Source organism: Pseudophryne corroboree, chromosome 5, assembly GCF_028390025.1.
Source record: "Pseudophryne corroboree isolate aPseCor3 chromosome 5, aPseCor3.hap2, whole genome shotgun sequence".
NCBI classification, from domain to species: Eukaryota; Metazoa; Chordata; class Amphibia; order Anura; family Myobatrachidae; genus Pseudophryne; species Pseudophryne corroboree.
This window is the reverse complement of record NC_086448.1, coordinates 778005533-778033331: the sequence shown is the minus strand read 5'-3', so window position 1 is coordinate 778033331 and position 27799 is coordinate 778005533. Positions and strand designations below refer to the sequence as shown.

At 49.6% G+C, this 27799-nt stretch overlaps 1 protein-coding gene across 2 annotated transcripts in view; it reads right to left on the bottom strand.

Annotated features, from left to right (window-relative positions):
• The window catches only part of MINDY4 (MINDY lysine 48 deubiquitinase 4), a 379811-nt gene extending 359584 nt beyond the window's left edge, over positions 1-20227 (bottom strand). For both annotated transcript variants that reach the window (XR_010177939.1, XM_063924327.1), the window contains exons 1-2: positions 20111-20227; positions 3496-3615 (exon numbers count right to left, since the gene is read on the bottom strand). Coding sequence is in view for 1 of the 2 variants with exons in the window: in XM_063924327.1 (XP_063780397.1) it covers positions 3496-3615; positions 20111-20212 (222 nt within the window). In the remaining variant the exon portion in view is untranslated. The remainder of the gene's footprint in view (positions 1-3495; positions 3616-20110) is intronic.
• Positions 20228-27799: the final 7572 nt, after the last annotated feature.

Sequence of the window (27799 nt, the reverse complement as noted above, 5' to 3'; positions counted from 1 at the left end):
ATTTTCCTTGTAGTACACTGCAATTTGGAGTTGTCCCACGCCACCTCCATCCTGCGAGGTGGCCCCTTCTAGCTGGATTTACTGTTAAATATAAAGGCGTCACATATATCACTATCCTGCAACGTCACATTACACTGACCCACATTATACAGTCTTTACTTTGCTTCCATATTCCCAATTAGATGGCTTTGTAAATCTATTTTTTTAAGGTTTGACTAGGGTGACGTCACCATTATGTCTTCAATCCTATGGGAGGTAGTGACCAGTTCATTTGTGTGATTGTGTTAGTGATAACAGGACTGTACAAATGTGTCCTCATACATCTTGCCTCAATACGCCGCGTAGCAGGAGTGAGCCACCAGGTCCCGTGCAACAGCTGTCTTTTTCTGTCGAAAGTGCATCACTTTGTGAGAACAGGACACACAAGCAGACTCTGCTGATTACAATGATATGCGGCATGCCTATATTCTGTGTGTATCTGCGGCTGTAACTGCATACGTAATGGTACGTTACAGTGTTTTCTAGGACTCTGTAGCGTACCATTTTATATGCAGATACAGCCACAGTCACACACAGAATATAGACATGCCACATATCACTTTAATCAGCATAAGCTACTTGTGCATCCTACTCACATCACTTTGCAAGTAAGTTGTGTTTTAATGAAAAAAGTTGCACGTAAAGTTGCTTGGTGCTACCAAGTCACGCCACGGTGTGACTAGAAGGGCTGCAGGGAGGCTAGATACAGGTTGACACATCTGTATATGATTGGGACAGTGACACGATGTGAGGAAGGGAATGAGTCAGCAGGAAGCCACAGATAGTTATACAAGGGGTGTGCAATACGTTTCTGGATGTGCAGTGCATAGACGGAGTAGAAACAATATGATTGGTTGTGAAGAAGTCAGCATATTCACCTCTTTCACAAACTCCTTATGGACTCAGCAGAGGCCACTGGAGAGCCATGATCTTCTACGACTACAAAAGTTTTGACCGACTGTGAGCTGCTTTTGAGAAGGAAGCACCATCCCGAACCACTGGCACGGTACACGTGTCCTGGACAACGAAGACCGATGCTGCCGACCTGTGTCCGCCATCACTGAGGACAATGTTGCGGTCATGCGGCCAATAGTCCATGTGGACTTCAGGGTCTCATCAGGATACAATCACTTGATGCTCTACGAAAAGCTTGGCCTGAGCAAGATTTCGGCATGCTGGGTGTCCCATCAGCTGACTCGAGAGCAGAAGGAGGCTCAGGTGACTTGGTGCCACAACATCATGGCCAGGTTTGATGGCGGTTGCTCAAACGCTGCATGGGAGAGAATCAGTGGCGATGAATCCTGGATCTACAGTTTCGACCCCAAGACCAAACATAAGTAATCCCAGTGGACCCCAGTTGGAGGTGCGCCACTACAGAATATCCGACGTGAGCGCAGTGTGGCCAAGCAGAGGTTGGCTGTTTGTGTGGCCAAGACTGGTCATGTAGCTACCGTACCACTCGTCCAGCAGCGCACAATCACTGGGGACTGGTACGCCAACCAATGCCTGCCGCAAGTGCCGGAAGCCATTTCCAGGCGCTGTCCAAGAACTCGCGCTTGTGGGGCCATTCTCCATCACGACAATGCACTTGCCCACAAGTCCAGGAGAGTGGTGAATTTTTTGGCCCATGAACAAATCCAGGAGCTTAGCCATCCACCGTACAGTCCAGAATTGGCTTCCTGTGACTTCTTTGTATTCCCACAAATCAAGCGCAAGATGCGTGGGATTAATTTTGAGTCATCGGAAGCGGCAGTGGAGACCTTCATCCAGCATGTAGAAGACATACCTGCTTCAGACTGGTCCAGCTGCTTCACCAAGTGGTTTGAGCGCATGCAACTTTCATAGACTCCTCTGGCAAATACTTTGAAAAAAAATAATGTTCACAATAGGGCAGATGTATTAAGCCTGGAGAAGTGATAAAGCAGTGATAAATGCAAGGTGATAACGCACCAGCCAATCGGCTCCAATATGTAAATTGACAGTTAGGAGCTGATTGGCTGGTGCGTTATCAACTTGCACTTAATACATCTGCCGCTTTGTTTGCAAATACAGGTATAATAATTTGTGTGCATTCTGAAACTTATTGCACACTCCTTATAGTGGATGGAGCAGGATCCCCCAGAAGCACAGAGTATTTGAGGAGATGAAGGTGTGTTAGTGAGCATAGGGCAGCATTTGACAGGGACAGTGACATGATGTGAGGAAAGGAATAAAGGCAGCAGGAATCCACAGACTAAGAGTTATATAGTTGACGGTGCAAGTTCCCCCAGCAGCACATCAGGTGATGAGTGATATGTGAGGACAGGGCTGCGTTTGACAGGGGCAGTGACATGATGTGAGGAGGGGAATGGAGGCAGCAGGAAGCCACAGACTGAGAGTTATATAGTAGGAGTAGCAGGGTCCCCAGCAGCACAGAGTATATCAGGAGATGAGTGATGAGTTAGTGAGGACAGGGCTGCATGTGACAGGGGCAGTGACATGATGTGAGGAGGGGAATGGAGGCAGCAGGAAGCCACAGACTGAGATTTATATAGTAGGAGTAGCAGGGTCCCCAGCAGCACAGAGTATATCAGGAGATGAGTGATGTGTCAGTGAGGACAGGGCTGCATGTGACAGGGGCAGTGACATGATGTGAGGAGGGGAATGGAGGCAGCAGGAAACCACAGACTGAGAGTTATATAGTGGAAGGAGCAGATCCCCAGCAGCACATAGCATATCAGGAGATGAGTGATGTGTCAGTGAGGACAGGGCTGCATGTGACAGGGGCAGTGACATGATGTGAGGAGGAGAATGGAGGCAGCAGGAAGCCTCAGACTGAGAGTTATATAGTGGAAGGAGCAGGTCCCCAGCAGCACAGAGTATATCAGGAGATGAGTGATGAGTTAGTGAGGACAGGGCTGCATGTGACAGGGGCAGTGACATGATGTGAGGAGGGGAATGGAGGCGGCAGGAAGCCACACAGAAAGAGTTACAGTATACAGAGGATGGAGCAGGACCCCTCAGCACAGAGTAAATCAGGAGATGAGTGATGTGTTAGTGAGGACAGGGCTGCATGTGACAGAGGAAAGGTCACTTCTCAGTGGCTATCTGCATTAAGTGACCATTATTGGTGTGAGAAACTCCTGTGCAGGTAATCCTAGCAGTTCTACTGATGGATAAGATAGGAGGAAAAGTTGCTGACCAAATATAGAGCACAGGTAGAACATTACTTTAAATACACAGTGAATATATTAAAGGTCATAAGATTTCACACAAACAGCACATCCCAAAAGTGACAATATATTCCGCAGCCCTGTGCAAAGAAAAGGAAGACAAAGAACTTATATAAATAGACCAAACAAAATGCACAGAGCTTCATGTCATGAGAGATACAGCAGACTATGAGCAGGAGACATGACGGGAGACACGAGGTATAACTATTCAGTGCTCAAGACAATCCAATGAACGTTTATCTACCTTGTTTTCTTTATATAAAGACTCCAAATGTAAAACGTTCCTCAATTCATTCCTGTTATTGATGCTTTGTGGGGAACGAGGATATTCCTCTTCCAGAATCAGACTCGTCTTTTTCAGTCCCTTAGAAAGAGGATGATATAAAATGATGATAAAGCAGCAAATAGTGTCGTTAAATAGACAAGATTCCGGCATTAAACATTTAGGCCAAACTTAATGATAATTTTAATTATGTAGCGCTCTGTCTCCAATAGGACGTCTTTATTAATTAACCCCCCTAAATAATCAAATAATCATTACATCCTTCAGCATCATCATAACATACACCCAAGTCAACATTATTAACCCATTTATAATCATTACCTTTTCATACCCTTTATGATTTAACTGCCATACTGTCAATTAATTGCATATATGATCATTAACCGCTAAGTATTACTTTATGTATTTGACCAATTTGTTTGTACATATGATGCAGACAGACATCCCGAGGAATGTACATATGCCAATGGTTGTCTTTATCTATATAGAGTGTTCCTAAACCGGGTTCAGTATGATTTACCGACGGCCATAATCTGACAGCCATTGACCAACAGTCAAAATACCGACATTCATTATGCAGACATTCATTATGCAGACATGTTTAAAATGCTGAAATAGTCAGAATACCGACAATTGAAATGCCGACATGTCAAACTACCAACATGATTTTTTGAAGGTTTATTTGTGTCAATGTCGACATAGGTCGTCATGGACACGGTCTAAGTGTACCACGTCCCCTCGCATGGCGAGCGATTCGGGCACTATTATATTCCCCCTCCAGGTCCACTGGGATGGTAAAGTATAAACAAGACTGTATTGGAGCAAAAATTCCTTAAAAAGGCATGTCGTCATTTTGACATGTCGGCTTTTCAAACGTCGCTATTCTGACTATGTCAGCATTTTGAACATGTCAGCATAATGAATGGCGGTATTTTGAGGGTCGGTCAATGGCTGTCGGGATTATGACCGTCGATATTGTATCCGTCGGTAAATCAACTGCTACCCCTTAAACCCAGGAAGCATCATATAAATGTGTGTGCTGTGTGCTTCCTGGGTTCTGGATTAGCACCTATTAGGAAAGCTGCATACATAAATTGCACTGCCGCAAACTAGGTAACCTGTGTCTGGCTCCGATCTAGTCATTCAGACGTGGCACTGACCAAGCAGACATGGCATCCTGTGCTTACTGACGCCACACACGCAAGGACAGAGGTCATCCTTTCACCTATACCAGTGGAAATCCATTACAATATGATCGCGATTTGCGTACTGATCGGGTGATGATGAGGTCGTACAGGGCGTCCTCTTTGGACAATTCTGGAGAGTTCGCCAAATTGACCAAAGTAAAAGTTAATTGTGTGAGGCAAGGGTCAGATTAGTTACATAATACTAATTTATAAACTGTGTGTATCGTCTTGAGGAAGTCTCCGGTTGCTAGGAGACGAAACGCGTTGACGCCCCTTTCTCACATCTGAGCTCTACTGAATGAACATTAACACAGCACGGACCAGCTCTCTACTTTTAAAATTCCCGCACTTCGCTGTTTATCCATACTATAGCCGTCAGATCTATTCCAGCTCACTTTCCACAGTGTGGTAAGATCATTACAACTATACGGCACAGCTGTTTCTGGGAACTAGTTCCGCAAACCGGACATCCACGGACCCCCGCTGTGAGGTCAAGACAGTGCCGGCTAATTGCGGCCATACAGCCATCTACCGCTACCGCCAGCCAAACGGGTGACGTCCTCCGCTGTGAGGCTTTTCATTTAACAACATCCCGTCGAGGACTGACGGCTCTCACATCAGCGATTTTAAAACATCAGCGGGTCAGCTCCACATTTATTACTAGAGGCAACAATCGCATTACCTTTATTCACCACATGCAATTGCACACAGGACCCTGCAGCATTATCCAGGAACCAGCACGGTGGTAATTATTACGGCTTGTATGCCTCAAGTAACTTTTAAATCATTGCGGAGCCATACCATTTAATGTTACACTCGGACGCCAGTGTTTTTTATCAGTAATTAATAATTTAGAGAGAGCATTGTCCTTGTTTGAACCTATATTCAGTTCTATCGCATGCTGTCATAACCAGCACATTTTTGAGATAGTTACATTATTACTCTCCAGTGTGCATATAATAAGTTGTGACATATGTTTCTCTTTAACCTGTTTCATGTATCAATTGCTTCTTTAGCTGTGTATCTGTTTAATATAACAATTTGATATAAATATTTGCTATTTATAATGAGTTGCATTGTGTCAATTATTCACCCTGCTAGACTGCACTTAATCAACTAATTAATTATTCAATTATAAGTGATTCTTGGAGCGCAGAGCATCCTTTTCTTTTATGTATCAGCCACAGGAACCAAAGTAACATTCACAGGGTATGTCCACAATACAATGAGGATGGTTATAAATATTCCTCATTATACAGGGCTGACAACTTTATTTTAATATTGGCTCATTTTTGGTCATCAGATCAACTTGCAAAGTTGCCCTGTATAAGGATCAGTCTGTGTGACAGAAACAGTGACGCACAGGCAAAAGGAGAACGTAGTGCTTTGGTTCCTGTAGTAGATAATAAATGCAGTATTTCATTATTGTGAGTGTATCTGACATTGTATAACAGTTTTGCAGGTTGTATCAGTCCAAACCCATTGATGGATCCCATTAACACAATAACACAACATTATACAGCTGTGTAGCTGTTCTGTGTAAGGCTGTCATGTATACTGCTTTACACCTGTAGGGCAGTCCTGCTGGTGGTATCTACGTATGTCCTGGTTCCACAGTTAGAACCTGTGTAGTTCTTAAGTGTCCCAGCTTAAAGGTTTAGTTTGGTAAAATAGCATTTTAATACCTACCGGTAAATCCTTTTCTCCTAGTCCGTAGAGGATGCTGGGGACTCCAAAAGGACCATGGGGTATAGATGGGATCCGCAGGAGCCATGGGCACACTATAAGACTTTGAATGGGTGTGAACTGGCTCCTCCCTCTATGCAGCTCCTCCAGATCTCAGTTATAGGAACTGTGCCCAGGGAGACGGACATTTCGAGGAAAAGGATTTTTGTTACACTAAGGGTGAGATACATACCAGCTCACACCACAAACACCCCGTACAACTGGATTAGCAGGAATACCAGAGAACTGTATGAACGAAAAACAGCAACAAGCTGAACATAACCGATACACAACCGTCGTGTAACCGAAAACAACCACTAACAATACAACTGCAAGTAACAGTCCGCACTGGGATGGGCGCCCAGCATCCTCTACGGACTAGGAGAAAAGGATTTGCCGGTAGGTATTAAAATCCTATTTTCTCTTACGTCTTAGAGGATGCTGGGGACTCCATGGGGTCTATACCAAAGCTCCAGACCGGGCGGGAGAGTGCGGACAACTCTGCAGCACCGATTGAGCAAACATGCGGTCCTCATCAGCCAGGGTATCAAACTTGTAGAACTTAGCAAAAGTGTTTGAACCCGACCATGTGGTTGCTCGGCAAAGTTGAAGAGCCGAGACCCCTCTGGCAGCCGCCCAAGATGAGCCCACCTTCCTGGTAGAATGGGCCTTCACTGACTTCGGCAACGGCAGTCCAGCCGTAGAATGAGCGTGCTGAATAGTATTACAAATCCAGCATGCAATAGAAGCTTCCAATCTTGTTGGAAGCATACAGGACAAAAAGAGCCTCCGTTTTCCTAACAAGAGCCGTTCTGGCGACATAAATTTTCAAAGCTCTTACGACGTTGAGAGACTTTGGCACCGTCACGGAATCCATAGCCACAGGCACCACAATAGGTTGATTTATGTGAAACGAAGAAACCACCTTCGGCAGAAATTGTTGCCGAGTCCTCAATTCCACTCTATCCACATGGAAAATCAAATATGGGCTCTTGTGAGACAGAGCCGCCAATTCTGACACCCGTCTAGCGGACGCCAAGGCCAAAAGCATGACCACTTTCCAAGTGAGAAATCTCAACTCCACCTTCCGCAAAGGTTTAAACCAGCGAGACATAAGAAATTGTAACACTATGTCAAGATCCCACGGTGACACGGGTGGCATAAACGGAGGATGGATATGCAGCACTCCCTTCACAAAAGTCTGAACTTCAGGAAGGACGGTCAATTCTTTTTGAAAGAAAATAGATAAAGCCGAAATCTGCACTTTGATGGGACCCAATTTCAGGCCTGCATCCACACCTGCCTGCAAAAAATGGAGGAAACGACCCAGCTGAAACTCCTCCGTAGGAGCTTTCTTGGCTTCACACTATGACACATATTTTCTCCAAATACGGTGATAATGCTTCGCCGTGACCTCCTTTCTAGCCTTAAGGAGAGTGGGGATGACTTCCCCGGGAATACCCTTCCGAGCTAGGATTTGGCGTTCAACCTCCACGCTGTAAAACGCAGCCGCGGTAAGTCTTGAAATACGCACGGCCCCTGCAGTAACAGGTCCTCTCTGAGAGAAAGCAGCCAAGGATCTTCTATGGGCAATTCCTGAAGATCCGGATATCAGGCCCTCCGTGGCCAATCTGGAACGACGAGCACTGCCGGAACTCTTGTTCGTCTTATGATCCTCAACACTTTTGGAATGAGAGGAAGTGGAGGGAACACATACACCGACTGAAACACCCACGGAGTTACCAGGGCGTTCACTGCACTGGCTTGGGGGTCCCTTGACCTGGAACAATACCTCGGAAGCTTCTTGTTGAGGCGAGACGCCATCATGTCTATTTGAGGAAACCCCCAACGCCTTGTCACTTCTGCAAATACCTCTTGATGAAGAGCCCACTCTCCTGGGTGGAGATCGTGTCTGCTGAGGAAGTCTACTTCCCAGTTGTCCACGCCCGGAAGGAAGACTGCTGACAGAGTGCTCACGTGCTTTTCCGCCCAGCGGAGAACTCTTGTGGCCTCCGCCATCACCGCTCTGCTCTTTGTTCCGCCCTGGCGGTTTACGTACGCCACCGCTGTTATGTTGTCTGACTGAATCAGGACAGGTAGACCTCGAAGAAGGTTTTCCGCTTGCAGAAGGCCGTTGTAAATGGCTCTTAACTCCAGAACATTTATGTGGAGATAAGATTCCTGACTTTACCATTTTCCCTGGAAACTTCTTCCTTGTGTGACTGCTCCCCAGCCTCGGAGACTTGCATCTGTGGTCAGCAGGACCCAATCCTGGATCCCGAACCTGCGTCCCTCTAGAAGGTGAGAACTCTGCAGCCACCACAGGAGAGAAATTCTGGACCTGGAAGATAGACTTATTATCCGGTGCATGTGTAGGTGAGACCCGGACCATTTGTCCAGCAGGTCCCACTGAAACACCCGGGCATGAAACCTGCCAAACAGAATGGCTTTGTACGCCGCAACCATCGTCCCTAGCACTCGAGTGCATTGATGAATCGACACTCTTGCCGGCTTCAGAATCTCTTTCACCATGCCTTGGATTTCCAGAGCTTTTTCCGCCGGAAGAAACACTCTTTGCAGTTCCGTGTCCAGGATCATGCCCAAGAAAGGCAGTCGAGTTGTCGGAATCAACTGGGACTTTGGCAAATTTAGAATCCAACTATGATGTTGCAGAACCATCATGGAGAGCTCCACATTTCTTAGCAACTGCTCCTTCGAGCTCTCCTTTATCAGGAGATCGTCCAAGTACGGGATAATTGTGACACCCTGCTTGCGTAGGAGTACCATCATTTCCGCCATGACTTTGGTGAAAACCCTCGGGGCCGTGGAAAGCCCAAACGGCAACGTCTGAAATTGGTAATGAGAATCCTTCACCGCAAATCTCAGGAAAGCTTGATGTGGAGGATATATCGGGACGTGTAAGTAGGCAGCTTTTATGTCGACTGACGTCATAAAATCCCCCCTTCTAGACTGGAAATCACAGCTCAAAGAGATTCCATCTTGAACTTGAAAGTTTTCAAATACAGATTGAGGGATTTTAGGTTCAGGATCGGTCTGACCGAGCCGTCCGGCTTTGGCACGACAAAGAGGCGCGAACAGAACCCTTCTCCCCGTTGGGACGGGGGAACCGGGACAATGACACTCTGTTGACACAGCTTTTGTTTTGCAGCATTTACTACCTCCCTTTCTGGGATAGAAACTGGCAAGGCTGATTTGAAAAATCGGTGGGGGGGCATCTCCTGAAACTCCAGTTTGTACCCTTGGGACACTATGTCTAAGACCCAAGGATCCAGGCCCGATTGAAACCAGACCTGACTGAAGATTCGGAGACGGGCCCCCACCGGCACGGACTCCCGTAGGGGAGCCCCAGCGTCATGCGGTGGACTTGGCAGAGGCCGGGGAGGACTTTTGGTCCTGGGCGCCAGACACCGCAGGCGACCTTTTTCCCCTTCCTCTACCTTCTGAAGCGAGGAAAGACGAGCCCCTTCCTTTTTTGTATTTATTAGGCCGAAAGGACTGCATCTGATAATGGGGTGCCTTTTTCTGTTGTGCGGGAACATAAGGAAGAAAAGATGACTTACCCGCTGTAGCGGTAGACACCAGGTCAGCAAGGCCATCACCAAACAAGACACTACCTTTATAAGGGAGAGCTTCCATAGCTTTCATGGAGTCGGCATCAGCATTCCATTAATGAATCCATAGCGCTCTCCTGGCCGAGACTGTCATGGCATTGGCCCTTGATCCCAAGAGGCCAATATCCCTCGCCGCATCCTTTAGGTAAGCTGCAGCGTCCCTGATATAACCGAGAGTCAAAAGAATGTTATCCCTATCTAGGGTATCTATGTCAGATGCCAAATTATCAGCCCACTTAGCAATAGCACTACTCACCCATGCCGACGCCACGGCGGGTCTGAGGAGTGCACCCGTAGTGACATAAATGGCCTTTAATGTCGTTTCCTGCTTACGATCTGCAGGATCCTTGAGGGCAGCAGTGTCAGGAGACGGAAGCGCCACTTTCTTGGACAGCCGGGACAGAGCCTTGTCCACATTGGGAGATGACTCCCACTTTTCCCTGTCGTCAGAGGGGAAAGGATATGCCATAAAAATTCTCTTGGGAATCTGCAACCTTTTGTCAGGCGACTCCCAAGCCTTTTCACAAAGAGCGTTCAGTTCATGAGAGGGGGGGGGGGGGGAGGGGGGGTTTCGTCAGCTTAGGCTTTTTCCCTTTAAGTAAACAAACCCTTGTATCTGGAACAGGAGGCACCTCAGAAAATAAGAATTTACTCACCGGTAATTCTATTTCTCGTAGTCCGTAGTGGATGCTGGGAACTCCGTAAGGACCATGGGGAATAGACGGGCTCCGCAGGAGACTGGGCACTCTAAGAAAGAATTAGGAATACTGGTGTGCACTGGCTCCTCCCTCTATGCCCCTCCTCCAGACCTCAGTTAGGGAAACTGTGCCCGGAAGAGCTGACACAATAAGGAAAGGATTTGGAATCCCGGGTAAGACTCATACCAGCCACACCAATCACACCGTACAACTCGTGATACTATACCCAGTTAACAGTATGAATAACAACTGAGCCTCACTAACAGATGGCTCATAACAATAACCCTTTTTAGTTAGGCAATAACTATATACAAGTATTGCAGACAATCCGCACTTGGGATGGGCGCCCAGCATCCACTACGGACTACGAGAAATAGAATTACCGGTGAGTAAATTCTTATTTTCTCTGACGTCCTAGTGGATGCTGGGAACTCCGTAAGGACCATGGGGATTATACCAAAGCTCCCAAACGGGCGGGAGAGTGCGGATGACTCTGCAGCACCGAATGAGCAAACTCAAGGTCCTCCTCAGCCAGGGTATCAAACTTGTAGAATTTTGCAAACGTGTTTGATCCCGACCAGGTAGCAGCTCGGCAAAGTTGTAAAGCCGAGACCCCTCGGGCAGCCGCCCAAGAAGAGACCACCTTCCTCGTGAAATGGGCTTTGACTGATTTAGGATGCGGCAGTCCAGCCGCAGAATGTGCAAGTTGAATCGTGGAGCAGATCCAGCGAGCAATAGTCTGCTTAGAAGCAGGAGCACCCAGCTTGTTGGGTGCATGCAGGATAAACATCGAGTCAGTCTTTCTGACTCTAGCCGTCCTGGAAACATAGATTTTCAGGGCCCGGACTACGTCCAGCAACTTGGAGGCCTCCAAGTCCCGAGTAGCCGCAGGCACCACAATAGGTTGGTTCAAATGAAACGCTGATACCACCTTAGGGAGGAATTGGGGACGCGTCCTCAATTCTGCTCTGTCCATATGGAAGATAAGATAGGGGCTTTTACAGGACAAAGCCGCCAATTTTGACACCCGCCTAGCCGAAGCCAAGGCCAAAAGCATGACCACTTTCCACGTGAGATATTTTAATTCCACGGTCTGAAGTGGCTCAAACCAATGTGATTTTAGGAAATCCAACACAACGTTGAGATCCCAAGGTGCCACTGGGGGCACAAAAGGGGGCTGAATATGCAGCACTCCCTTAACAAACGTCTGAACTTCAGGCAGTGAAGCCAGTTCTTTTTGAAAGAAAATAGACAGGGCTGAAATCTGGACTTTAATGGATCCCAATTTTAGGCCCATAGTCACTCCTGACTGTAGGAAGTGCAGAAATCGACCCAGCTGAAATTCTTCCGTGGGGGCCTTCATAGCCTCACACTAAGCAACATATTTTCGCCATATGCGGTGATAATGCTTTGCTGTCACATCTTTCCTAGCTTTTATCAGCGTAGGAATGACTTCAACCGGAATGCCCTTTATCATCAGGATCCGGCGTTCAACCGCCATGCCGTCAAACGCAGCCGCGGTAAGTCTTGGAACAGACCGGGCCCCTGCTGCAGCAGGTCCAGTCTGAGAGGCAGAGGCCAAGGGTCCTCTGAGATCATTTCTTGTAGTTCCGGGTACCAAGTCCTTCTTGGCCAATCCGGAACGATGAGTATAGTTCTTACTCCTCTCTTTCTTATTATGCTCAGCAAATTTGGTATGAGAGGAAGAGGAGGGAACACATAAACCGACTGGTACACCCACGGTGTCACTAGAGCGTCCACAGCTATCGCCTGAGGGTCCCTTGACCTGGCGCAATATCTTTTTAGCTTTTTGTTTAGGCGGGACGCCATCATGTCCACCTGTGGCCTTTCCCAACGGTTTACAATCAGTTGGAAGACTTCTGGAGGAAGTCCCCACTCTCCTGGGTGGAGGTCGTGCCTGCTGAGGAAGTCTGCTTCCCAGTTGTCCACTCCCTGAATGAACACTGCTGACAGTGCTATCACGTGATTTTCCGCCCATCGGAGAATCCTTGTGGCTTCTGCCATCGCCATCCTGCTTCTTGTGCCGCCCTGTCGGTTTACATGGGCGACCGCCGTGATGTTGTCTGACTGAATCAGCACCGGCTGGTTTTGAAGCAGGGGTCTTGCCTGACTTAGGGCATTGTAAATGGCCCTTAGTTCCAGAATATTTATGTGTAGGGAAGCCTCCTGACTCGACCATTGTCCTTGGAAGTTTCTTCCCTGCGTGACTGCCCCCCAACCTCGGAGGCTTGCATCCGTGGTCACCAGGACCCAGTCCTGTATGCCGAATCTGCGGCCCTCTAGAAGATGAGCACTCTGCAGCCACCACAGCAGAGACACCCTGGCCCTCGGGGACAGGGTGATCAGCCGATGCATCTGAAGATGCGATCCGGACCACTTGTCTAACAGATCCCACTGAAAAATCCTTGCATGGAACCTGCCGAATGGAATTGCTTCGTAAGAAGCTACCATCTTTCCCAGGACTCGCGTGCAGTGATGCACCGACACCTGTTTCGGTTTTAGGAGGTCTCTGACCAGAGATGACAACTCCTTGGCCTTCTCCTCCGGGAGAAACACCTTCTTCTGTTCTGTGTCCAGAATCATACCCAGGAACAGCAGACGCGTCGTAGGAACCAGCTGCGACTTTGGAATATTCAGAATCCAGCCGTGCTGTTGTAGCACTTCCTGAGATAGTGCTACTCCGACCAACAACTGCTCCCTGGACCTCGCCTTTATAAGGAGATCGTCCAAGTATGGGATAATTATAACTCCCTTCTTTCAAAGGAGTATCATCATTTCGGCCATTACCTTGGTAAATACCCTCGGTGCCGTGGACAGACCAAACGGCAGCGTCTGGAATTGGTAATGGCAGTCTTGTACCACAAAACGGAGGTACACCTGGTGAGGTGGGTAAATGGGGACATGCATGTAAGCATCCTTGATGTCCAGTGATACCATGTAATCCCCTTCTTCCAGGCTTGCAATAACCGCCCTGAGCGATTCCATTTTGAACTTGAATCTTCTTATATAAGTGTTCAAGGATTTCAAATTTAGAATGGGTCTCACCGAACCGTCTGGTTTCGGTACCACAAACATTGTGGGATAGTAACCCCGTCCCTGCTGAAGGAGGGGAACTTTTATTATCACCTGCTGGAGGTACAGCTTGTGAATTGCCGCTAACACTACCTCCCTGTCCGGGGGAGAAGCTGGCAAGGCTGATTTGAGGTAACGGCGAGGGGGAGACGTCTCGAATTCCAGCTTGTATCCCTGAGATACCACTTGTAGAACCCAGAGATCCACCTGTGAGCGAACCCACCGGTCGCTGAAGTTCCGGAGACGGGCCCCCACCGCACCTGGCTCCACCATTGGAGCCCCAGCGTCATGCGGTGGATTTAGTGGAAGCAGGGGAGGATTTTTGTTCTTGGGAACTGGCTGTATGGTGCAGCTTTTTCCCTCTACCCCTGCCTCTGGGCAGAAAGGACGCGCCTTTAACCCGCTTGCCTTTCTGGGGCCGAAAGGACTGTACCTGATAATACGGTGCTTTCTTTGGCTGTGAGGGAACCTGAGGTAAAAATGTCGACTTCCCAGCTGTCGCTGTGGAAACGAGGTCGGAGAGACCATCCCCAAACAATTCCTCACCCTTGTAAGGCAAAACCTCCATGTGCCTTTTAGAATCCGCATCACCTGTCCACTGCCGAGTCCATAATACTCTCCTGGCAGAAATGGACATTGCATTTATTCTAGATGCCAGCCGGCAAATATCCCTCTGTGCATCTCTCATGTATAAGACTACTTCTTTAATATGCTCTATGGTTAGCAATATAGTGTCCCTGTCAAGGGAATCAATGTTATCAGACAGGGAATCAGACCACGCTGCTGCAGCACTGCACATCCATGCTGAAGCAATAGCAGGTCTCAGTATAGTACCTGAGTGTGTATATACAGACTTCAGGATAGCCTCCTGCTTTCTATCCGCAGGCTCCTTTAAGGCGGCCGTATCCTGAGACGGTAGTGCCACCTTTTTTGACAAGCGTGTGAGCGCTTTATCCACCCTCGGGATGTCTCCCAACGTACCCTGTCCTCTGGCGGGAAAGGGTACGCCATTAGTAACTTTTTAGAAATCACTAGTTTTTTATCAGGGGAAGCCCACGCTTCTTCACACACTTCATTTAACTCATCTGAAGGGGGAAAAACCACCGGTTGCTTTTTCTCCCCAAACATAATACCCTTTTTAGTGGTACCTGGGTTAATGTCAGAAATGTGCAACACATTTTTCATTGCCGTAATCATGCAACGGATGGCCCTAGTGGAATGTACATTAGTCTCGTCGTCGTCGACACTGGAGTCAGACTCCGTGTCAACATCTGTGTCTGCCATCTGAGGTAGCGGGCGTTTTTGAGCCCCTGACGGCCTTTGAGACGCCTGGGCAGGCACTGGCTGAGAAGCCGGCTGTCCCACAGCTGTTATGTCATCGAACCTTTTATGTAAGGAGTTGACACTGTCGGTTAATACCTTCCACATATCCATCCACTCTGGTGTCGACCCCGCAGGGGGTGACATCACATTTATCGGCACCTGCTCCGCCTCCACATAAGCCTCCTCATCAAACATGTCGACACAGCCGTACCGACACACCGCACACACACAGGGAATGCTCTGACTGAGGACAGGACCCCACAAAGTCCTTTGGGGAGACAGAGAGAGAGTATGCCAGCACACACCACAGCGCTATATAAACAGGGATTTACACTACACAAAGTGATTTACCCTATAGCAGCTATAATATACAGTTTTGAGCCTAAATTTAGTGCCCCCCCTCTCTTTTTTACCCTATTGAGCCTGGAAACTGCAGGGGAGAGCCTGGGGAGCTGTCTTCCAGCGGAGCTGTGAAGAGGAAATGGCGCCAGTGTGCTGAGGGAGATAGCCCCGCCCCCTTCTCGGCGGGCTTATCCCGCTCTTTTATTAATATTATGGCAGGGGATTTTTACACATATATAGTTTATTAGACTATATTATGTGTTGTTTTGCCATTTTAAGGTACTCTAATTGCAGCCCAGGGCGCCCCCCCCAGCGCCCTGCACCCATCAGTGACCGGAGTATGTGGTGTGCATAGGGAGCAATGGCGCACAGCTGCAGTGCTGTGCACTACCTTAATGAAGACCGGAGTCTTCAGCCGCCGATTTCCAGGACGTTCTTCTTGCTTCTGGCTCTGCAAGGGGGACGGCGGCGCGGCTCCGTGACCGGACGACCGAGGCTGGGCCTGTGTTCGATCCCTCTGGAGCCTAATGGTGTCCAGTCGCCTAGAAGCCCAAGCTAGCTGCAAGCAGGTAGGTTCGCTTCTCTCCCCTAAGTCCCTCGTAGCAGTGAGTCTGTTGCCAGCAGATCTCACTGAAAATAAAAAACCTAATAAATACTTTCTTTACTAGAAGCTCAGGAGAGCCCCTAGTGTGCAACCAGCTCGAGCCGGGCACAGATTCTAACTGAGGTTTGGAGGAGGGGCATAGAGGGAGGAGCCAGTGCACACCAGTAGTCCTAATTCTTTCTTAGAGTGCCCAGTCTCCTGCGGAGCCCGTCTATTCCCCATGGTCCTTACGGAGTTCCCAGCATCCACTAGGACGTCAGAGAAATATGTAAAACATCTTTAATTGCCACAATCATGTACTGAATACTCTTAACCAATTTTGGATGTAAACTGGCCTCACTAAAGTTGACACTGGAATCAGAGTCCGTGTCGGTATCTGTATCTGCCATCTGGGTAAATTAACGTTTCTGTGACCTGTGGCCTGCACCTGAGACAAGGCGTCCTCCATGGATTTTCTCCACGTTTGTGTCTGAGAATCAGATTTATCCAGCCTCTTAGACAATAACGCCACATTTGCATTCAATGTTCTCAACATATTCACCCAATCAGCAGTCGGCGGTGCCGACAGAGTCACTCCCAAGTCCTTCTCTGCGCCCCCAGTAACTTCCTCCGGGGAGGAGCACTCAGCCCCAGACATGTCGACACACTGTACTGACACTCACACTGGCAATAGGGGACAGACCCACAGGGAAGCCTGTTAGAGAGAACACAGAGGGAGTTTACCAGCTCACACCCCAGCGCCCATATACTACTATAAAATAATATATGATCACTGCGCTGTTTTATATACATATATATAGCACCAATTGACTGTGCCCTCTCCCCCCCCCCCCCCGTTTTGCTCCCTATACTTGTTAAGGAGAGTGGAGGTCTGGGCCAGCGTCTCTGCATGCTCTGTGAAGAGAGAAAATGGCGCTGGTAAACTGTGCGGGCTAAGCCAAGTCCCCACCCGGCGCGCTGTAGTCCCGCTCAAATTCAAAAAATTATACTGGCGGGGGTCTTATATTTAGTGCCCAGGCACCGATAATATGCTCTTTGCCAGTGAAAAAACTCCAGTAACCTGCTGCCCAGGGCGTTCCCCCCCCCCCCCCCCCCCCTGCGCCCTGCACCCTGTGAGTGCCGTTGGTGTGTATGTGGGAGCATAGAGCGCAGCGCGACCGCTGCGCTGTACCTCCGTTACTGAAGTCTTCTGCCGTCACTGAAGTCTTCTGCCTTCTGTATACTCGCCCGGCTTCTTTCTTCTGGCTTCTGTGAGGGGAGTGACGGCGCGGCTCCGGGAACGAGCTGCTAGGCTAGTGATCGGACCCTCTGGAGCTAATGGTGTCCAGTAGCCTAGGAAGCAGAGCCCTTAACTCAGAAGAAGTAGGTCTGACTTCTCTCCCCTCACTCCCACGATGCAGGGAGCCTGTTGCCAGCAGGTCTCTCTGAAAATAAAAAACCTAACATAAAGTCTTTTCAGAGAAACTCAGGAGAGTTCCCCTAGTGAGTGTCCACTCTCTCTGGGCACAGAATCTAACTGGGGTCTGGAGGAGGGGCATAGAGGGAGGACCAGTTCACACCCATTCAAAGTCTTATAATGTGCCCATGTCTCCTGCGGATCCCGTCTATACCCCATGGTCCTTTTGGAGTCCCCAGCATCCTCTGGGACGTAAGAGAAATATATATATATATATATATATATAAGAGAGAGAGAGAGAGAGAGAGAGAGAGAGAGAGAGAGAGAGATACACAATGCTCGAAGTGGGCAGGTATACAAAAGTATGGTATAACAGCACTTCTTCGAGCACTGACCCCCGCATTGAGCTGACCGTGGTGCTACTATTTTAAATCTGCCGCAGACCGGCAGCCATCCAGGAGCGGCCACCACACATACAATTGGCAGCCAATCCAGGGGGCCCCACACATACCCCCTCTATCCCTGTCCCATCACAGCAATAGCTGTTCTCTCTCTGCATGTGGCCGAGCCTCTCTGCAGCAGTTTCCCGGTCTCCCGAACAGCCAGCACCTCCTCCTCATGTGCTCTGGCATTGGCAGTCAGCGCAGCCATGGACCGATCTCATTGGTTGGCGAGGAATTCTTCAACTTGGACAATGCAGGACTGCCAATCACCGGTTCCTGCTGCTGGTGGGGGGATGGACTGTAGCTGCCAATCGCGGTGCAGGGGCGAGCTTGTCCGCTGCTCTAAACAGAGGCGTAACTAGGGTTTTTGGAGCCCAGGGCAAGATGTAAAATGGCGTCCCTCCCCCCCCCCCCCCCCCCCCCCAAAAAAAAACATAGCAAAAGAAGTATGTGCGCGCGCCGAAGGGGTGTGGCCACGCTCCAGAAGGGGTGTGGACACTGAAAATAGCCCGCAGTGCCAGTTACATTGCCCCACAGTGCAAGATACAATGCCCCACAGTGCAAGTTACATTGCCCCACAGTGCCAGATACAATGCCCCACAGTGCCAGTTACATTGCCCCACAGTGCCAGTTACATTGCCCCCCAGTGCCAGATACAATACCCCACAGTGCCAGTTACATTGCCCCACAGTGCCAGATACAATGCCCCACAGTGCCAGATACATGCCCCACAGTGCCAGATACAATGCCCCACAGTGCCAGTTACATTGCCCCACAGTGCCAGATACAATGCCCCACAGTGTCAGTTACATTGCCCCCCAGTGCCAGATACAATGCCCCACAGTGCCGGATACATGCCCCACAGTGCCAATTGCATTGCCCCCCAGTGCCAGATACAATGCCCCACAGTGCCGGATACATGCCCCACAGTGCCAGTTACATTGCCCCCCAGTGCCAGATACAATGCCCCACAGTGCCGGATACATTCCCCACAGTGCCGGATACAGTGCCCCACAGTGCCAGATACAATGCCCCACAGTGCCAGTTACATGCCCCACAGTGCCAGTTACATGCCCCACAGTGCCAGATACATTGCCCCACAGTGCCAGATACATGCCCCACAATGCCAGTTACATTGCCCCACAGTGCCAGTTACATTGCCCCACAGTGCCAGTTACATGCCCCACAATGCCAGTTACATTGCCCCACAGTGCCAGTTACATGCCCCACAGTGCCAGTTACATGCCCCACAATGCCAGTTATATTGCCCCACAGTGCCAGTTACATTGCCCCACAGTGCCAGTTACATGCCCCACAGTGCCAGTTACATGCCCCACAATGCCAGTTACATTGCCCCACAGTGCCAGTTACATGCCCCACAGTGCCAGGCCCCACTCAGTGCCAGTTACATATGCCCCATTTGGTGCCAGATACATGCCCCACTGTGCCGCCAAGCCCGCCGCCCCCCCGTCACTCACCGCTTGCTCTCTGTGAGGGGAGGAGAGCGCAGCGCAGCGCCTCTCCGTCCCCTCACCGCTCCAGGTCTCCGGCGGCTGTCTGGCGCCGGTTCGCTAGCCAATCAGAGCTCGCGGACCGGCAGCCAATCAGGAGCCGGTCCGCAAGCTCTGATTGGCTAGCGCCGGAGACAGCAGCGCTGCTGGCAGCGGCGGTGAGGGGAGGGAGAGATGCTGCGCTCTCCTCCCCTCACATTTAGGGTTGACGGGGGCGAGTGGGGCATGATGCCCTGGTCGCCAGCGGCGCCCCCCTCTCCTGGGCCTGCCAAGGCGCCCAGGGCACGTGCCCCACTCGCCCTACCCTAGATATGCCTCTGGCTCTAAAGGCACCTAATTCAAGTGTGCAGGAATGTGTGGCAGCGGGGGGTGCAGGAGGGGAAAGGGTCAGGGGAATTACTGTGTATTTGTCCCCGCATGGCACAGTGACCTTCTTGCAGCGTACCTAGAATGCTGCTGCCGGGGTGGAATAGGGTCCATGAATTCACTGCAGGAGATCCAGCAAGGGCACAGTGTTACCCGCCTGTAAGTTCTCCCAGAACAAGCAGCACTTAATGGCTGGAGGGTAACGTGTCCATAGCTTACGTCAATGTTTACCGTTAGTAAGGGGGCCCCCACAAACCTTAATCCGGACCTGGCCGCGGTCATCATAGGAGCCAGTGGCGCACCAAAGGCCGCCGACCACAGCTTCTTCCTCCGTTGCACCTCTGCCGACCTCAGTCATTCTCTGCACCTCCGCACCACCTCCAAAGCCCACAGCCTCCTCCACCCCATGACGACCACAGCCCCCTCATGCACCGCAGACCACAGCCTCTTCATGCACCGCAGCTGCTAAGTAGGTAATCTTACCCTGCTGCCTTTCTCTCTCCCTAGTCCCTACTGTATGCCCTTGCTGGCCCTCTCTGTCACTCTCCCTGTCCCTATGTCCCTGCTGTCACTTTCCTTGTACCTATGTCCCTGCTGTCACTCTCCCTGTCCCTATGTCCCTGCTGTCACTTTCCCTGTCCCTATGTCCCTGCTGTCACTCTCCCTGAATTTTGTCTCATTTCATGTGGCATAATGTGAATTTCGGCTCATTCCATGTGGCATAATGTGAATTTCGGCTCATTCTGTGTGCTATAATGTGAATTTCGGCTCACTCTGTGTGCTTTAATGTGAATTTCGGCTCATTATGTGTGCTATAATGTGAATTTCAGCTCATTCTGTGTGCTATAATGTGAATTTTGGTTCATTCTGTGTGCTATAATGTGAATTTTGGTTCATTCTGTGTGCTATAATCATAGTTACCTACTTTGCTGCCACCTCCTCCGGGAGGAGGCAGAGTTGTAGGTGTATGGGGGGCGTGGCCGGCACAGGATAGGCGGTCCGGGGGCGTGGCCGGCAGCAGGATGGGCGGTCCGGGGGCGTTACATCAGGGTCGCGTCATCGTGACTCCGCCCCCCCGCTGTGCTGTGCCGAGAAACGAGCCGCTGCATAGCGGGGGGCGGAGCTACGATGACGCGATTCAGCGCGAATCGCGTCATCGGACCCCCTCGGGCCGCCCGCTTGTTCTCTGCTGCGGGCGGCCGAGGGGAAAAGCGGGAGGCTTGCCCACCTTTCCGGGGGGCCGGGAGGGTCACCCGATTTTCGGGAGCCTCCCGGCCATTCCAGGAGGGTAGGCAAGTATGGCTATAATGTGAACTGCGGCTCATTCTGTGTGCTATAATGTTAATTTCAGCTCATTCTGCATGCTATAATGTGAACTTTGGTTCATTCAGTGTGCTATAATGTGAATTTTGGCTCATACTGTGTGCTATAATGTGAAAGAGGCACCAGTACTATATAGTATAAGGGGTCCTGCTATTGTGATGCAAAATGTGTATAAGGAGTGGCAAACTACACTGAAGGATGCGCCCCCTTTTCCGGAGGGCGCGCACATAATTACAACATTCACTTTTCCATACCCCCACTTTAAAATTTCCACTTCGACCACTATTATAGATAGATAGATAGATAGATAGATAGATAGATAGATAGATAGATAGATAAAAAAAAATCTTCCTTTTTTTTCCAGGTGCCATGGGACTACAAGTCGCATAATGCCATGACACCATGGGGTTGCAGTATCCCAAGTCGAGAACCAGAGGCTGTCCTGGTCTATAACCCGAATCCTGGAGCTTTACTAATGGCATCCGATCCTAGTGAGTGAAATGAGCACAAGAGCTGACAATCTACAGTCATTATCCTAATGGTGTCCCACTGGCCGCTGCCCCGCACCCGCGCACACACACTGCGGCATTCATCATATGTCACGCACATCCGTACATGTGACTGGTGCACACGCGTGTGTCATGGCTGACCGTACCTTCCTGCTGAGGAACTCTCTCACCACAGAGGAGGCCGCGGCCTCTATCAGGCTGTCCTCCATGTTGAGGTAAGGGTGGTAGTCCGGTCACTGCGTGCTGCCGGCCGGGGATTCCATCCTGCGAGGGCCTAGGCCCTGTTTAGGCCCGGTTGCCATGGGAAGGCGGTTTCTATGGTAACGGCGGCTGGGAGTGTTCGCTTCTTCTCATTCCAAAATATTCCTCATACACAGTAATCCCCTGCTGCGTACTGTGCGTGGTGTTATTGCATTGCTGCATGCATGTCATGTACTGTATATATGTGTAGTGAGAGAGGGAAGGGGGATCAGGGGTGTATGTATGTATATATATATATATATATATATATATATAATATGTGTGTATATGTTAAACGCTGTGGTCTTACATCGGGGTATGCGGTATCTGCAGCACATCTCCCCTATAATGGATTTTCATAACTCTAACCCCCATGTTCCTTCCAGTGGTGCTGCACTCCCAAACGGGTATGGGTCATTGGGTCGACAGTCATTAGGTCTACCACTATTGGTCGACAGTGGCTAGGTCATCACCTGAAATAGGTCGACACAGTCATTAGATCGACATGAACAAGGTCGACATTAAAAAAGTGGACATGTTTTTTTTAAAACTTTTCTTGGTGTAGTTTTCATCGTAAAGTGACGGGGAACCACAATTAGCGCACCATGTCCCCTTACATGGCTCGCGGCTTTGGGCAAGGTTACTATACCCAATCGTAGTCCATGTGGATCAGAAAGTATGAAAAAGTAAAAAAAAATGTGAAAAACGCATGTCAACCTAATGACTGTCGACCTAATGACCATGGTGGTCAGTCCGAGTTGTTCGCTTGCTAGCAGTTTTTAGCAGCCGTGCAAACGCTATGCCGCCTCCCAGTGGGAGTGTATTTTAGCTTAGCAGAAGTGCGAACGAAAGGATCGCAGAGCGGCGGCAAAGTTTTTTCGTGCAGTTTTAGAGTAGCTCCAGACCTACTCAGCGCTTGCGATGACTTCAGACTGTTCAGTTCCTGTTTTGACGTCACAAACACACCCTGCATTCGCCCAGTCACGCCTGCGTTTTTCCGAAAACTCCCTGAAAACGGTCAGTTACCACCCAGAAACGCACTCTTCCTGTCAATCACTCTGCGGCTGCCTGTGCGACTGAAAAGCATCGCTACACCCAGAGCCGGATTAAGGCTATGGGGGGCCCAGGGCACTTCAGACAATGGGGCCCCTAATAAAGAGGCAGGCAGATGAATTATATATATACATACATATATATAATACACACACATATACAGTGGTCGAAGTGGGAATTTTGAAGTGAGGGTATGGAAAATTTTTTGGGGTATAGTGTCCTCTCCAGGGTGTACTGTTGCGCACATCAAAGGCGTGCGCTCTGAAAAAGGGGCGTGTCCTTAAGAGGCACTGGATGAGAGGGAGGACACATGGCGGAGGAAGGACTGAGGGGGAAGGGGGCATTGGCTGAGATGGGGGATACAGGGTGGGAGGAGGACATATTGGGGATAGGGACACTGGGTGGGAGAGGGACATATTGTGGGGGATTGGGACACTGGGTGGGAGAGGAACATATTGGGGATAGGGACACTGGGTGGGAGAGGAACATATTGGGGATAGGGACACTGGGTGGGAGAGGAACATATTGGGGATAGGGACACTGGGTGGGAGAGGGTTGCAGGGTGGGAGAGGGGCACCAGGTGAGAGGGGGGATGCAGGGTGTGAATAGGACATATTGGGGAGAGGGAAAGAGGAAGAGAATGGGAGAGGGGCACCAGGTGAGAGGGGGTTGTGCAGAGTGAGAGAGGACATAGGGTGAGAGGGGGGTGTGCAGGGTGGGAGAGGGGTGGGAGAGGACACAGCGTGAGAGGGTGGGTGCAGGGTGGGAGAGGACGCAGGGGGAGAGAGGGGGTGTGCAGGGTGAGAGAGGACGCAGGGGGAGAGAGGGGGTGTGCAGGGTGAGAGGACACAGGGTGAGAGGGGGGTGTGCAGGGTGGGAGAGGACACAGGGTGAGAGGGGGGTGTGCAGGGTGGGAGAGGACACAGGGTGAGAGGGGGGTGTGCAGGGTGGGAGAGGACATAGGGTGAGAGGGGGGTGTGCAGGGTGGGAGAGGACGCAGGGTGATAGAGGGGTGGGAGAGGACACAGCGTGAGAGGGTGGGTGCAGGGTGGGAGAGGACGCAGGGGGAGAGAGGGGGTGTGCAGGGTTAGAGAGGACGCAGGGGGAGAGAGGGGGTGTGCAGGGTGAGAGGACACAGGGTGAGAGGGGGGGTGTGCAGGGTGGGAGAGGACACAGGGTGAGAGGGGGGTGTGCAGGGTGGGAGAGGACACAGGGTGAGAGGGGGGTGGGAGAGGACACAGCGTGAGAGGGGGGTGTGCAGGGTGGGAGAGGACGCAGGGGGAGAGAGGGAGTGTGCAGGGTGAGAGAGGACGCAGGGGGAGAGAGGGGGTGTGCAGGGTGAGAGAGGACGCAGGGTGAGAGAGGGGGTGTGCAGGGTGAGAGAGGACACATGGTGAGAGGGGGGTGTGCAGGGTGGGAGAGGACGCAGGGGGAGAGAGGGGGTGTGCAGGGTGAGAGAGGACGCAGGGGGAGAGAGGGGGTGTGCAGGGTGAGAGAGGACGCAGGGGGAGAGAGGGGGTGTGCAGGGTGAGAGAGGACACAGGGTGAGAGGGGTGTGTGCAGGGTTGGAGAGGACACAGGGTGAGAGGGGGGTGTGCAGGGTGGGAGAGGACACAGGGTGAGAGGGGGGTGTGCAGGGTGGGAGAGGACGCAGGGTGATAGAGGGGTGGGATGGGACGCAGGGGGAGAGAGGACGCAGGGGGAGAGATGGGGTGTGCACGGTGAGAGGGCACAGGGTGAGAGGGGGGTGTGCACGGTGAGAGAGGACACAGGGTGATAGAGGGGTGGGAGAGGACACAGCGTGAGAGAGGGGTGTGCAGGGTGGGAGAGGATGCAGGGTGAGAGGGGGGTGTGCAAGGTGAGAGGGGGTGTGCAGGGTGGGAGAGGACGCAGGGTGAGAGGGGGTTGTGCAGGGTGGGAGATGACGCAGGGTGAGAGGGGGGTGTACAATACAGATAGTGGTCACCAGCACTAGGTTGTATGAAATAAAAATGATACTCTGATTTAAAACAAACTCAGGACGGTAGGTAATGTTGAAAGAAATATGTAATAAATTTAATAAAAGTAATATTTTTAAAAATCACAATGCCTAAAACATCATAGTTAAAAGTTAAATGATCATATAAAGTGGCACATCCACATATACCCTCAATACAGGTTTGATCATACCCCGGCTAGGACTTCCTCTGGAATTAGGTCCATGAGCTTATTTTAGGAGAATTTGATGAAAGCAGTGGAGTGATGGAATGTCCCTTTTAAGCATACCAATGCAGGCGTTTCAAGCGGATAGGGAAATCTCCAATTTCTCCTCAAATGGAAGTGTCCAGGGAAATGCTGTCCAATTAGTGCCGTAAGGGTAATGAAGATGAAAAAAGTCCAGCGATGTTGAGGGTTATTTTGAGGATGTGTCCGGCAGTCTCTAACTCAACGCGTTTCGCTGGTGTTGACACCCAGCTTCCTCAGGAGTGAATGTTAGAGTGCTGTCCTTGGGCTCCTTATAAACCCTGGGCAATTTGATAAAATTCTAGGCACCTGATAAACAATTTTTTCAACAAAAACCTGACCGTCCAAAAGTAGAAAAATAATACACTGTTCATGTTAATATTGGTCTCACGTGTATATATTATTTTATATCTAAAAACGAGTATTAGAAAGTATTTAAAAATATATCTTTATTTTGAATATAGTTTCCTACTGTCAGAATTCGTTTGGATCTCCCCAGTGTGAAAACATATTAGCAGGGACTGAGGTTCACGGAATAATAACTAGTTTATTAAAGCAACGTACAACTGTAAACAATAAATATAAAGCAGGAATAACTAGAGAACACAAAGGGAAAACTGAGGGGACATGGGATGCCAGGAAACTGTGAGTACATGAGAATGATGTAGACTGTGGTAGAGTATGCACGTACCAGGGTTGCAGGATTGCACTGTAACTGGAACACAGGATGACACTGATGATTTGTAAACTTGTGAACGGTGACTAAAGGTGCTGATGAGTTAAGGAACTTGTGAATGATGATTTAAGACACTGGTGATTTGCAGACTTGTAAATGGTGACTGAAGATGCTGATGAGTTAAGGAACTTGTAAATGATGATTGAAGACACTGGTGATTTGCAGACTTGTAAATGGTGACTGAAGATGCTGATGAGTTAAGGAACTTAAGAATAATGGTTAAAGACACTGGTGGTTTACAGAGTAGTAAATGGTGACTGGAGACGCTGATGATTCCAGGAACTTGAGAATGATAACTAAAGACACTGGTGGTTTGCAGAGTAGTAAATGGTGACTGAAGACGCTGATGATTCCAGGAACTTGAGAATAATAATTAAAGACACTGGTGATTTGCAAAGTAGTAAACAGTGACTGAGGACGCTGATGATTCCAGGAACTTGAGAATAATAATTAAAGACACTGGTGGTTTGCAGAGTAGTAAACGGTGACTGGAGACACTGATGATTCTAGGAACTTGAAAATAACAATTAAAGACACTGGTGGTTTGCAGAGTAGTACACGGTGACTGAAGACGCTGATAATTCCAGGAACTTGAAAATAACAATTAAAGACACTGATGGTTTGCAGAGTAGTACACGGTGACTGAAGACGCTGATGATTCCAGGAACTTGAAAATAACAATTAAAGACACTGATGGTTTGCAGAGTAGTACACGGTGACTGAAGACGCTGATGATTCCAGGAACTTGAAAATAACAATTAAAGACACTGATGGTTTGCAGAGTAGTACACGGTGACTGGACACTGATGATTCTAGGAACTTGAAAATAATACTTAAAGACTCTGATGCAGACACTGACTCCCAGCACGCTGATGACCGAGACACATTAAAGTCCAGAAGCTGCTTGAGAACGCTGGAAGCTGTGCAGCAGTTAATGCTGGAAGCACCGGAGACACTGGGGTAGACTGCGGAGAAACTCGCCGGGAACAAGAGCACTGGCAGTTCTTTGGTCGATTTAGCAGCAGAGATCAGCATGACCAGGACCAGGAGCTGTAACAATCTTGACTTGATGAACTGGCACCAGGGAGCCTGTGTGGCTGGCCTAAGTAGTGACTACAGGTGCTGCTCACAGCTGTGGTAGCAGCTACTAATCAAGATGCAGATACAGAGCAGAACTCTGAACACCAGAGCAGAGAGCGCCACCCCAGGCATGGAGTAGAAACTACATGGGATTGTGACAGTACCCCCTCCCTAAGGAGCGGATTCCAGACGCTCAACACATGTCAGAGTCTGAATCAAAAGGTAGAGGGCATATCACGGTATCCTCATGCTGCAAAGGAAGTCCAACAGAGGCTTTCAACTTAGATTTTCCCTTTTTCTTCTTTCTCCTTTTTGTGGATTTCCCAGTAGGAACAATAGACTGGAGCTGAAGAAAACCAACAGGTAAGCTGATTGCTGGAGTCTCAAAGCTGGCAACAGGATTGTCGGATGAATCAAGATAGATAGGAACCTTGGATGACCCCGGCTGGGCAGGAACCTCATTTGGGACTGAAGACTGGTAAGACCATGAATTGAATTTCTTAATTACCATTTCACTGAAGGTCACAAGATTAAGAAGAACTGGGTCATTGGTCTCAATTAGTGGACTAGCCCAAGCCGCGGCTTCTCCTCTGAAGGTCAGGAATAAAAGTTTAACTATGTTGGATGGAGTAATTCCGAGGGAAAGATCTGTCTCCATCATAGAAACATATCGATTAACTAGTGCGTAGTATTGCGTTAAATCTCCATCAAAGTAATCCAAAGATGGAGCGTTGGATGAATTCTGTGAAGTGGAAACTTGATTTTCTGGAAACACTGGAGA